Raw genomic sequence first — 13638 nt, forward strand, 5'->3', positions numbered from 1 at the left:
TCTAAATGGCTTACAACCTTATTCTTAAACTGTGGCTCCTGGTTCTGGACTCCCCCAACATCGGGAACATGTTCCCTGCCTCTAGCGTGTCAGAGCCCTTAACAATCTTATATGTTTCAATAAGATCCCCTCTCATCATCCTAAATTCCACAGTATACAAGCCCAGCTACTCCATTCTCTCAGCATACGACAGTCCCGCCATCCCGGGAATTAACCTTGCGAATCTACGCTGCACTCCCTCAATAGCAAGAATGTCCTTCCTCAAATTAGGGGACCAAAACTGCACACAATACTCCAAGTGTGGTCTCATTAGGGCCCTGTACAGCTGCAGAAGGACCTCTTTGCTCCTATACTCAACTCCTCTTGTTATGAAGGCCAACATGCCATTCGCTTTCTTCACTGCCTGCTGTACCTGAATGCTTACTTTCATTGACTGATAAACAAGGACCCCCAGATCCTGTTGTACTTCCCCTTTTCTCCAACTTGACACCATTTAGATAATAATCTGCCTTCCTGTTTTTGCAACCAAAGTGGATACCTCAAATTTATCCACATTAAACTTCATCTGCCACTAACCCAACCTGTCCAAGTCACCCTGCATTCTCATAGCATCCTCCTCACAGTTCACACGGCCACCCAGCTTTGTGTCATCTGCAAATTTCCTAATGTTACTTTGGATCGCTTCATCTAAATCATTGATGTACATTGTAAATAGCTGCGGTACCAGCACTGAGGCTTGTGGTACCCCACTTGTCACTGTACCCCACTGCCCGCCATTCTGAAAGGGACCCGTTAATCCCTCCTCTTTGTTTCCTGTCTGCCAACCTATTTTCTACCCCCAATACCATTTGCCCTAATTTTGCTCACTAATCTCCTATGTAGGACCTTATCAAATGCTTTCTGAAAGTCCAGGTACACTACATCCACTGGCTCTTCCATGTCCATTTCCCTTGTTACATCTTCAAAAAATTCCAGAAGATTAATCAAGCATGATTTCCCCTTCGTAAATCCACGCTGACTTAGACCGATCCTGTTATCTATTTCATCTTTTATAATTGACTCCAGCATCTTCCCCACCACCGATGTCAAGCTAACTGGTCTATATTTCCCTGTTTTCTCCCTCCCGCCTTTCTTAACAAGTGGGATAATTCAGTGGGAGGAAATACTTTGTGTGGCAGTTGCCTGAACCCTGAATATTGGAATAACGTGATAAACTTTTACATACACACAATTATGTGGGACTTAATCCTGCAGAAGTCCATTGTTGGGAGTAAATGCCGTCCCTATCCTCGATCAGCCCAATGCTTCCTCTCTCCGTTTTGTACAGAAATCAATGGAGGAACATTACCTGCCCCGCCATTCTTGGGTACGCCTGTACCAGTGGTTACTCAGGTAGGCATAAGATCGGTCTTCCCAAAAGTGAATCTGTGGGAGGCAACTGGCCTGAATGGAGTCCCAGTTTGCCTCCTCGAGACCTGTGCAGATCAGCTGGCAGAGATATTCACAGACATCTTTAATCTGCCACTACTCCGCTTGGAGGTCCCCACCTGCTTCGAAAAGACCACTATCATCGTGGTGCTAAAGAAGAGTAATGTAGTGTGCCTTAATGACCACGGTCCAGTGGCTCTGACATCCACCATCAAGTAGCGCTTCAAGAGACTGGTGATGGCACACGTTGACTCCAGTCTCCCAGTCGGCCTTGATCCACTGCAGTTTGTTTACCTTCACAACAGGTGTACAGCAGATGCCATCTCGTTGGCCCAAAACTAATATCTGGAGCACCAAGACTACAAGGACTCCTACATTAAACTATATTTAACACCCTGCTGCTGGTGCTACACAATTTGTGTCAAGTGAACATGAATATTTAAAATTATTCTGCATATGTGGGGCAGCACGGTGGTGCAGTGGTAGATTTGCGGTCTTACAGCGCCAGAGACCCGGGCTTGATCCAGACCACAAGTGATTGTCTGTACGAGTTTATACATTCTCCCAGTGACCTGCGTGGGTTTTCCCTGGGATCTCCGGGTTCCTCCCACGCTCCAAAGACGTACAGGCAATTATGTTAATAGGCTTGGTGTCATTGTAAATTGTCCCTAGTGTGTGTAGGATCGTGCTAGTGTGCCAATCGATGGGGGTCGAAGGGCCTATTTCTGCGTTGTATCTCTAAAACGAAAAGTAAAAATGTGCTATTTGTGCTGACTTGACACTTGCACAATCTCACAGAAACAAATCTCCCAAAGGTCAAGATAATTTATGATATTTCCAGTGGGTAATTGCATATTAAATGAAAACTATTAGACCACCTATAGCAATGTTTTCAGAAAAATGATTTAAGCCAAGGATCATCACAACGACATTAATTGGACTTGTAAGAAGAAGTAAGTCAATGAAACCAAAAGGATGCACTTCTTGGGAACAAAAGTGGCTGCTGACCCATCACCTTCTACTCTTGAGTATTGTTTTTGGATCTGTAACAGTTCTATCATCCAGTTATGAGATGGTTGTAGAGTCAGGCTCCACAACAGAGATTGCTAGGTTGGTTATCCAGAGCACAGTATAAAGCAAGGTATTTTGTTGTTGGAGGTGCACTGCATTGTAATCCATCAAATTGGTCCCAAAGTGAAATGTTCTAGTTTGATGGACTAAAGCCTTACATTGGCAGGAGAGATCTCATAGCACTAGTTACATAGAAACATAGAAAATAGGTGCAGGAGTAGGCCATTCGGCCCTTCGAGCCTGCACCGCCATTCGATATGATCATGGCTGATCATCCAACTCAGTATCTCATCCCTGCCTTCTCTCCATACTCCTGATCCCTTTAACCACAAGGGCCATATCTAATTCCCTCTTAAATATAGCCAATGAACTGGCCTCAACTACCTTCTGTGGCAGAGAATTCCACAGATTCACCACTCTCTGTGTAAAAAATGATTTTCTCATCTCAGTCCTAAAAGACTTCCCTCTTATCCTTAAACTGTGACCCCCTAGTTCTGGACTTCTCCAACATCGGGAATAATCTTCTTGCATCTAGCCTGTCCAACCCCTTAAGAATTTTGTAAGTTTCTATAAGATCCCCCCTCAATCTTTTAAATTCTAGCGTGTACAAGCCGAGTCTATCCAGTCTTTCTTCATATGAAAGTCCTGCGTTGATAGTTTAGTTTAGTTTAGTCTTGCCACGTGTACTGAGGTACAGTGAAAAGCTTTTTGTTGCCTGCTATATAGTCAGCAAAAATACTATACATGATTACGACCAAGCCCTCCACAGTATACAGATACAGGATAAAGGGAATAACATTTAGTGCCAAGTTAAGTCAAGTAAAGTCAGATTAAAGATAGTTTGAGAGACTCAAATGGCGTAGATGGCAGCTCAGGACCGCACTCTATTTGGTGCGAGGGCGATTCAGGTGCCTGGTTGGAGATAGCTGAGCACCTCTTGCCTGATGGGAGAGGGGAGAAGATACATAGATACATAGAAAATAAGTGCAGGAGTAGGCCATTCGGCCCTTCGAACCTGCACCGCCATTCAATATGATCATGGCTGATCATCCAACTCAGTATCCCGTACCTGCCTTCTCTCCATACCCCGTGATCCCTTTAGACACAAGGGCCACATCTAACTCCTTCTTAAATATAGCCAATGAACTGGCCTCAACCACCTTCAGTGGCAGAGAGGTCCAGAGATTCATCAAGAGGGAATAACCAGGGTGGGACTGGTCCTTGATTATGCTGGTGCCCTTGCCACGGCAACGTGAAGTGTAGATGGAGTCGATGGAAGGGATGTTGGTTTGTGTGATGGTCTGGGCTACATCCACAACTCTTTGCAATTTCATGCGGTCTCGGATGGAGCTGTTCCCATAGTTTGCTGAGCTGCATCCCGAGACATGCTTTCTACGGAGCATTGTGGAAGTTGGTGAGGGTTGTGGGGACATGCCGATCTTCCTAATCCTTCTAAGGAATTGGAAGTATTGGTGTGCTTAGTGCGATTGTGCGATAACGGAAGGTTTTGTATGAGGTTCGGAATGATTAACAGAGTTTATACAAATGCTGCAATAGTGATGCCAGATATTAACATTTGTTTTTGTAGGTTTTGATTGAAAAAGACTGGGTTTCCTTTGGACACAAATTTAACCACAGGTGAGAATTACACGCCTGTCATTATACATCACATATATTTATATTCTATTTCTTGTATAAGGAAATATTTAATACATTAAAAAAAAAAATCCAATAGAAGCTGGATTTCAAAATGTGTGTTTCGGAATGAAATATGAATTGGACTGGAAAATAGTTGCTCATGCAAAATTTGGTGAGTATTTTCCTGTACGGACAAAACTGGGCCTGCGGCCGAATCCACTGGGCCCACGGTCGAGCCTGCGAGGCTCCGGAGTCGGGTCGCCACCGCTGCAACGCAACCACAGCCGCGAAGTCGGCCAGCCCCACATTGGTAAGTCCTGGCTCTGCCTCCGAACCCTCGAGGCCAGTACCAGTTGGAGGCCGCCAGCTCCGCGATAGGCCTCAGCGCAGACGGAGACGGAGACGGGGGATACGACAAGAAAAGATTGCATCCCCCCTGAGGGAAGAGACAGAAAGCAAGTTTCTCCCCCCCACCCCCACACATACACAACTAAAATAAACTGAATAAACTAAAACAACAGGACAAAAAAACACCCAAAAAAACAAAAGACAAACGGACTGCAGGCGAGCCGCAGCTGCAGGGCAGTGCCGCCACTTTCTGCTCATAACTTCTGAGAGAATAATTCAACATGGAAACATATTTACTGTTACCTATTCCGAAATTTATTCATATAGGAATCCTCCTACTATTTGTTCGTTTGAAACTGGGCAATATCCTGTTCACTCATTATCTGCCTTCCATGTTTTTTGTCTCTAAGGAAAATTAGATATTTTTAAGAGCATTCAGTTCAATGCCATTCATAAATATTGTAAATAACAGGGATCCCAGATCCATCCCCCATGGAGTATCTTGAGTGTGTTTTTCCCAGGAAGAGCACATGCAGTTAATGCGACACTCAGTCGTCCATTGCCAAGGCAATTGTTAAACATCTGAGAATACATGCCAACCATTTCATGTGCTTTTATGCTGTCCTCACATGAAGAATTTCATCACAAGCTTCGACTGAATGGTCCTTTTTGAGGTTTGTAAAGCATTTATTGAAAAGACCAGGCTGTTCCATGCCTCAATCAAGTTTTTCTTGCACTTCCATGGAATTCCTTACTTCGGACCTTGAAGCATTTTGTTCATCTAACCCTTCGGTGTCTTTCCATTGAGTGCCTTCTCCAATTAGCAGAGTAACATTGCTGCAAGCTTAGCAAGTGACATGTAACATTTGTGCCTCTGAGGTATTATTCAATGACCATTATCAAAGACGAAAGACCTGATTGCCCTCCCGGCACTGTCAGCTTGCCTCCCACCATCAATGTCCTGTGGGTTATGATTGAATAGAACATTAACTGAACAGCCAAGTCTTTGTTGTGGCTGCCAGTGCAGCATAGGAACTGAGTAGACTGAAATGAGTGGGTCACTTTAATAGAGTTCAGAACAAAGCCAGTTGGCACCTTGCTACTGAAATGAATGAACACGTATCTATCACTGGCAATCACTGCCATCATTGTGTGCCAATAATAGGATGCACTGAAGCAGATATTGAAGTGAAGCAATTACACTGTAGTCGGACGTAATTGTTCAATTGAACGTTTAATCCAAGCTTCTGAACGTGACCATACTGAACAAAACAATTACATACCTAATGAGTGTAGAAACAGATAATTTAGGATATTCCGTTTTAGTTGGAGCAAACAACCTATTACTGAATAAAGTAGGGATATTTTTTGAACATTTTAAGAACACATTAAATGAAAATGTATCTGTCATATTTTCATTTCCTTCCTCGGGATGACTGTTTAGAAAAGTTGTCTAGTGTTTAGAAAAAGCTTAGACAATTTAAACAGCAGAAAATAAATATTAAATGTGCATTTTCTGGTAAATTAAAAAAAAAAAAAAATTGCTGAAAGATGAAGATTTCATAAAATGCAAAGCAATCAATTGTCATAATCTACCCAGACATTTATTTGCAGTCGGGATACAGTTCCCATCAACTTTTGAAATATTGATAAATATAAAAAGACATATTTAAATGGAGTTGGGATGCAATAGTGAAAACACTTTGTTGATTACAGACTGAAGTTAAATATTTTGTTCCATATGAATGTTAGTTGTTTCAAAATCCCGCTAAATATTTTGCATCACATGTTAAAAAATATGATCTCCCAATGCTTCTTATTAAACGACTGCATCAAGCATGTCCCGAGTAACATTAATAGTAAACTACTGAAATGAATGCTGACAATGACTGAAGGACATATACATTTAACCAATGGTTCCTGACATCCATATATCATGTCCCTACTTTAACATCAGCCTAGTACGCACACTGGTTTGTTGAAATGAATTTTTTTTAAATTTAGAACCTTAATGTCTTTCCCATTTAGAAATGGAACATTTTGGTACCGTTTCCATTAGTTTTCTAGATTTGTATTATTAGTTAACTGCTCTATGTTCGCTCTTCAGGTTGACCTTGTTACCTGAACAAACAGTGCATACCATGTTTATCTTTGAATCTAGCTTTGACTGACCTTGGACTATTGCATCATAAACAATTTGCAATTTTTCTTTTACCAGGAAAAGGGAAAACTAGAAGGTTCAATGCTTGATTAATACTTCATATTCTAAAGCATTACTTCAGTACCTCAAAGAATGGTTTTATAGTCAGTAAATCAATTATTTGCAAATTATATCAGATTTACAGCACCTGCAATTCTTAATTGTCATGATTTATTTCTGTATAACCAGGGTTTAGAAGAAATGCAATAGTTTAAAAAATCCATTGATATTTAAATGAACATGTAATTATGAAGAAGGTCTGAAGAAGGGTTTTGGCCTGAAACGTTGCCTAACTTCGTTCCATAGATACTGCTGCATCTGCTGAGTTTCTCCAGCATTTTTTTCTACCATGTAATTAAGTTAAGTTGTCCGAATTGCCTTTCGCTATAATTATATAAAATATCATTGAATTACCTGATTTACAGCAGAAACCAGTCAGACATACAGCCTGATCGGCCCCTTCATAAGCCTTGCACCATTTCAACAAGTTTGGCTAATATAGAATCCCATTTATTCTGCCCTCTTATTCAATTACAATAAAAATCTAAAATTTGGGGTTGGGGGGTGTGGAAATTGAATAAACCAATATCAAGATTCATCAAAGATAGACACAAAATGCTGGAGTAACTCAGCGGGACAGGCAGCACCTCTGGTGAAAAGGAATTGGTGATGTTTAGGGACGCGATCCCTCTTCAGACCCGACCCGAAACATCACCCATTCCTTCTCTCCAGAGATGCTGCCTGTCCCGCTGAGTTACTCCAGCATTTTGTGTCTAGTTTCGATTTAAACCAGCATCTGCAGTTCTTTCCTACACCCAGATTCATCATAGTGTTTGAGTATAAATGTGTATACATATCAAAAACAGACCACAGGTTAGCATAGTAATACATTGCAGAAAGGCAAACTGGATAAGAAAAAAAGGGTAAATTAAATGCAACATATTGACTGAGATGTTGAAATGATGCAAGTCATATGTTGGCGTTAGCAGGCTCTGAGTAAGGTGATCCTGGTTTTGTTATTTCTATTTTCGATATCCGACGTAATCAAATCACCTGACTGACGATGCTGCCCAATTAATAAAATTAATTTCACGTTAGTGAGAATGAGATTCTCTTTCTGCATTGGCAACGGTGACTCTTGCTCGCTGGATGTATCTGGTGGAATTGCATTTGTGCTCGCTATTGACGTGTAAGTTCATCTGCAAAATCAAGATCATCGAGGGATGCAAAGGCTGTCCCTCTGTTGTCCCTTCACATGTTGTTATTTTAGAAGCAGGTTCTGTGAGTATTGTCAAAAGCCTTCTCAAGGTCTATATGTTTATGTAGGATTGCCATAGCCAAAATAAGCATTATTCTTTTATTTATCTGGTCAGTCTATCCTTTCTTTCCAAAACCTGGCTGGCTTATTTCTGAGAATGCTATCAATTGCCTCTGATAGATGCTGGACTTTGATCTTGGCACAAGTAAAACTGTAGCATGCCAATGATTAGTTTAATTGAGCCTTTCTGTCTATAACCCCAGTGATCCACTCATCTAGTAGTCTTTTCCCAGATTGCTGTGCATAGAGGGAGAAGGATGGATGCTGCAAACTTGGTCAATTAAGCATTCAGGTTTACATTATCAGAGCTGTGCCTATTTTATAATAATATAACCGTTTGGATGGTCCTTTATTAGGCTATCTGTGATGCGATCAAAATCCTTCCTGACTCTTGGATGGTTGTTTCTTCTTCAGAGTTTTTAAATTGTTCTTTCTAAGCCACTCCATTTTCCTTGTTTCATTATAGACAGCTGCATCCTCTTGTTGAATCACCGGATTACTAAATTAGTTGCATTTGTTTGCTTTAATAAAGCTTTTAACTTCCTGAGGTGTCTTGGTTTACTGCACCCGGTATTTATCCTTTAATGTCTGGAATAAGCTGTTGAACACATTTTCTACATGGTTCACCTGTTTTCTAAGGCAAACCATTTACTGGATGTGGCCCTCTCAATTTCTTCCCTTCTTTTCTTACCTTCTGACTGTGGTCCATCACTGCTTTGTTTATAGATTGTAGTCACTTTATCCCACTTATAGATCTGGTCGTCTGTAAGGCTTTCCACTTCTTCATCAAACTCTACAAGAGTCTGAAAGCAGCACTTTACCTTTAGTCCTATGGTTTTCTGTTCTTTAGCAGAACATACCTTGTTAATGTGGTCATGTCTTTGTCCTTTGTTTGGTCAAGAGTCAAGAGTGTTTTTATTGTCATATGTCCCAGATAGAACAATGAAATTCTTACATATATATACATACTAGACAAAGTGGGACCCGTTGGGTTCCAGCATCACACAGGAGGGCTGGTCACCGATGCAATATTCCACCCCGCCACCAATTTCAATATTGCTCGCCAGTGGGGGGGGGGCCTTTCTATTGCGTTAGTATGGGTGTTGCGGGCCGAAGGTACTGATTTCCAGAGGGCTAGTAGAGACACTGTGGGTTGAATGAATTCGTGGGCTGGCATCCAACTGTTGCAACGATTTTAAAAGCCAAGCTAAGGCAAACAATTTGGCTGCAGCCACACGACATCCAAAATTCATTTTGTGAACACAAACTTGTTAAAAAGGCGAGGCAACAATTGGGCTGCAGCCACCCGACAACCAAAATTCATTTTGTGAACACAAACCTGTTAAAAAGGCGAGGCAAGCAATTGGGCTGCAACCACCCGACAACCAAAATTCATTTTGTGAACACAAAGATTTAAAAAAGGCGAGGCAAACAATTGGGCTGCAGCCATTTTAGAGCCGCATTGAGGGGACTCACCGTGGAGTAGACGTGCGTTCAGTGTAATTCGCAGCTCAGAGAGCCGTGACCCTTTCACTTCCTGGGTCTGGCAGAGACTGAGTGAGGTACTACACTTCCGGGTTTTATAGTCCCTCCCCCTGCCGCCAGCGGGGGCAGAAGAGAGAATGGGGAATTTTTTAGAAACATTAATATCTCTCTGATTTTTCATAGATGGGAAACATTCTCCATTCCCGGAAGGCGGAGGTGGGCTCTGAGCGAGGTGGCCAAAAATGACGGCCGTAGGTGGCGGCGTTCTGTCGGAAATCGCAGCACAGTGGGCCAAAAGCGGTCAAGATCAGAGTTGTAGTAATATAGATATACACACACACACACAAATACTCACATACTCAAAAATCAAACAATAGCAGTGCAATAATCTTACATAATTAAAACTATGATCTTGTGCTCTTCCGGTTTGCGCGGTTTTTCTATTTGCGCGAAAACGGTACCTAATAGCGCTCTGGCCTTTCACCTGTTTACTCACCGTTCGCCTGTGCTGCTAGTGCAACAAGTTTCGTTCCGATCGATAGTACATTGTAAAAGTTATTAAGGTTTGAAAATTGTAAAAAAACGCGCATGCGCAGATTGCTGTCAGTAGCCACCACGCAGATTGGTCTCCTCTCCTGTCAGTCAGGAAGGGGCGTCGCTGGGACTGATTGGCCGCATCCGCTGTCGGGGCCTGGACTGGATCCCAGGCGGCTGTGGAGCTGAGTGCTGGAGTCGTGGGTGGCCCCAGCCCGGGGCCTGGGTCAAGGTGTACCAGTGCCTCGGGGGCCGCCCAGTCGCCTCCAACCTGCAGCACAGCCTCCGCTTCCTGCTTTGCGGGCAGCCACCCTCACCCACTCTCACCCCCCCCCCCCGCCCTCACCCCACCCCCGGCACCCACACCCCCGCCACCCTCACCCCACCCTCACCCACCCCACCCCCCTCACCCCGCCCCGCACCCTCACCCCACCCCCGGCACTGTGAACCCGGCTCCGTTGAGGACCAGGTCCGCGAGTGCTTCGGCCGCCAACACCCAGGGCCGGGCCGAGTACGAGAACCAGGCCGAGTTCCAGGGCCTGGCGCTGCTCTATGACCTGGGTAGGTCCTGGGGCAGGGAATGGGAGTGAAGGGAGGAGGATGAGGGAAATGAGGAGGAGGGAGATGGGGGGGGGGGGATGGGGGGGGGGGGGGGGGAGCAGCACGGAGCCCCGCTGTCTACCCACTGGCGAGGGACACTGAGGGTCCTGGGACGGGCAGCACCTCAACGGCTCCTGCCCGCGGGCGCAGACACCGGGAGCGGTGTTAACGCACCGCACTCTTACACTGTTACAGAGAGAGAGTGCTGCAGCCCGGTCCACAGCACAGGGTGGGGGAGGAGAGAAGACGGAGGGAGGGGGGGAGAGGGGAGGGAGGGAGGGGAGGGGGAGAGAGAGGGATGAGAGATGAGAGAGGGAGGGGGGAGAGAGGATGAGGGAGGAGGGAGGGGGGAGAGAGGGAGGAGAGAGGGAGGGGGGAAAGGGAGTGAGAGAGTGGGGTAAGGGGTAGTGGAGTACAGGGGGTAAGGAGGGGGTAGAAGGGAGAGGGGAACAGGGAGGGGTGGATTTGATGGGAGGGGGATAGGTGTGAGTGGTGGAATATTGCATTGGGGTGGATTGGTTTGGGGAACGGGTGAGTGGTAGAATATTGCGTTGGGGAATGGGTTGTGTTGGGGGACTAGGCCTCCCATGTGACAGGGACCCAACAACAGGTCCCACTTAGTTTAGTAATAATAATAACAATAATAGTCTATGTAGTTCAGAGCTTATTTGAGGTTGTCATGTTTAATAACCTGATGGCTGTAGGGAAGAAGCTGTTTCTGAACCTGGACATTACAGTTTTCAGGCTCCTGTACCTTCTTCCCGATGGCCGGGGAGAAATGAGTGTGTGGCCAGGGTGGTGTGGGTCTCTGATGATGCTGGCTGCCTTTATAAGGCAGCGACTCCAATAAATCCCTTCGATGGTGGGGAGGTGATGAACTGGGCAGTGTTCACAACTTTTTGCAGTATTTTCCGATCCTGGGAGTTCAAGTTGCCGAACAAGGCCATGATGCAACCAGTCAATGTGCTCGCTACTGTAAACCTGTAGAAGTTCAAGCGCATTCTCCCTGACATACTGAATCTCCGTAATCTTCTCAGGAAGTACAGGCGTTGATGTGCTTTATTTATAATTGCATCAGTGTGCTGGGTCCAGGAAAGATCTACGGAAATATGCACGACCAGGAATTTGAAGTTTTTTACTCTCTCCACCATTGGCCCGTTGATATAAACAGGATTGTGGGTCCTCAGCCTTCCTCTTCCAAAGTCCACAATCAGTTCATTGGTTTTACTGATAATGAGAGCCAGGTTGTTGTGCTGGCACCATTTGGTCAATCGCTCTACCCCACTTCTATACTCTGACTCATCACCATCTGTAATTCATCCAACAATGGTGCTGTCGTCGACAAACTTGAAGATGGAGTTTGCGCTGTGTCGGGCTACACAGTCTTGAGTATATAGTGAGTAAAGCTGGGGGCTGAGCACGCAGCCTTGAGGTGCTCCCATACTGATTGTTAATGAGGAAGAAGTATTTCTGCCAATTCAAAGTGACTGTGGTCCGTGGATGAGGAAGTCGAGGATCCAATTACAAAGGGATGCACAGACCCAGTTCCGTCAGCTTGGTAACCAGCTGCTTGCTTTTCTTTTTTTTTTCTTCTTTTTTAAATCAAAAAATGTATTCAATCATTAAAAAGAATTTATTTACAATATACATCAATGATTTAGATGAAGGGATTCAAAGTAACATTAGCAAATTTGCAGATGACACAAAGCTGGGTGGCAGTGTGAACTGTGAGGAGGATGCTATGAGAATGCAGGGTGACTTGGACAGGTTGGGTGAGTGAGGAGATGCATGGCAGATGCAGTTTAATGTGGATAAATGTGAGGTTATCCACTTTGGTAGCAAAAACAGGAAGGCATATTACTATCTAAATGGTCAAGTTGGGAAAAGGGGAAGTACAACGGATCTGGGTGTCCTTGTTCATCAGTCAATGAAAGTAAGCATGCAGGTACAGCAGGCAGTGAAGAAAGTGAATGGCATGTTGGCCTTTATAACAAGAGAAGTTGAGTATAGGAGCAAAGAGGCCCTTCGGCAGTTGTACAGGGCCCTAGTGAGACAACACCTGGAGTATTGTGTGCAGTTATGGTCCCCTAATTTGAGGAAGTACATTCTTGCTAATGAGGGAGTGCAGCGTAGGTTTACAAGGTTAATTCCCGGGATGGTGGGATGCAATATAATATACAATATTTATTCATTGTCATTTGAACCTCAGAGGCTCAAACAAAACTCTGTTTCTACAGCCATACAAACAAAACAATAATATTTAGAATACAATAAACCAAAACAGTCCCACCACCATAATACAAGACAAACAAATATACCAAATAAACTACTATACAATTATGTTACAATCCTTGTCCAGGATGCATTCAACCCCTCGCAGTGCCCAGCGGTCCCGGAAATCCCCCAGAGTGCCCAGGAGGAGGTGTGGCAGGAGGTGATTGTTCCCGATGTTGGGGAAGTCCAGGACAAGGGGTCACGGCTTAAGGTTAAGGGGGAAATCCTTTAAAACCGAGATGAGAAAAACTTTTTTCACACAGAGAGTGGTGAATCTCTGGAACTCTCTGCCACAGAGGGTAGTTGAGGCCAGTTCATTGGCTATATTTCAGGGGGAGTTAGATGTGGCCCTTGTGGCTAAAGGGATCAGAGGGTATGGGGAGAAGGCAGGTACCGGATACTGAGTTGGATGATCAGCCATGATCATATTGAATGGCGGTGCAGGCTCGAAGGGCCGAATGGCCTACTCCTGCACCTAATTTCTATGTTTCTATATGATGCCACAGGGGGTGATAGAGGGAGGTTGCCCTGCATGAGAGACCCCTGGAGGAGGAGACCAGGGTGGTAGTTTTTAGTCGCTTAAGATCACCAGAACTCCCGGTGGAGGTCTCCCAAGTGGGACAGGCCCTTAACAATCTTGATCTACAGCTTCCTTTCGGCTTTCACCTTTGACCCTTGTAAGAGTCATGGATTCGTGAATGTCATCGCATACAGTGCTGGTCGACTATTCTGTTGTTGTTTC

At 44.5% G+C, this 13638-nt stretch overlaps 1 protein-coding gene across 1 annotated transcript in view; it reads left to right on the forward strand.

Moving 5' to 3' along the window:
• Positions 1 to 13638, forward strand: part of mtmr7b (myotubularin related protein 7b) — a 103868-nt gene that overhangs the window by 61874 nt on the left and 28356 nt on the right. Inside the window, exon 10 of the mRNA XM_055635443.1 lies at positions 4088 to 4137. Within this exon, the coding sequence (XP_055491418.1) occupies positions 4088 to 4137 (50 nt within the window). The remainder of the gene's footprint in view (positions 1 to 4087; positions 4138 to 13638) is intronic.

The sequence above is a fragment of the Leucoraja erinacea genome, chromosome 1 (assembly GCF_028641065.1).
Source record: "Leucoraja erinacea ecotype New England chromosome 1, Leri_hhj_1, whole genome shotgun sequence".
Classification (NCBI taxonomy): Eukaryota; Metazoa; Chordata; class Chondrichthyes; order Rajiformes; family Rajidae; genus Leucoraja; species Leucoraja erinaceus.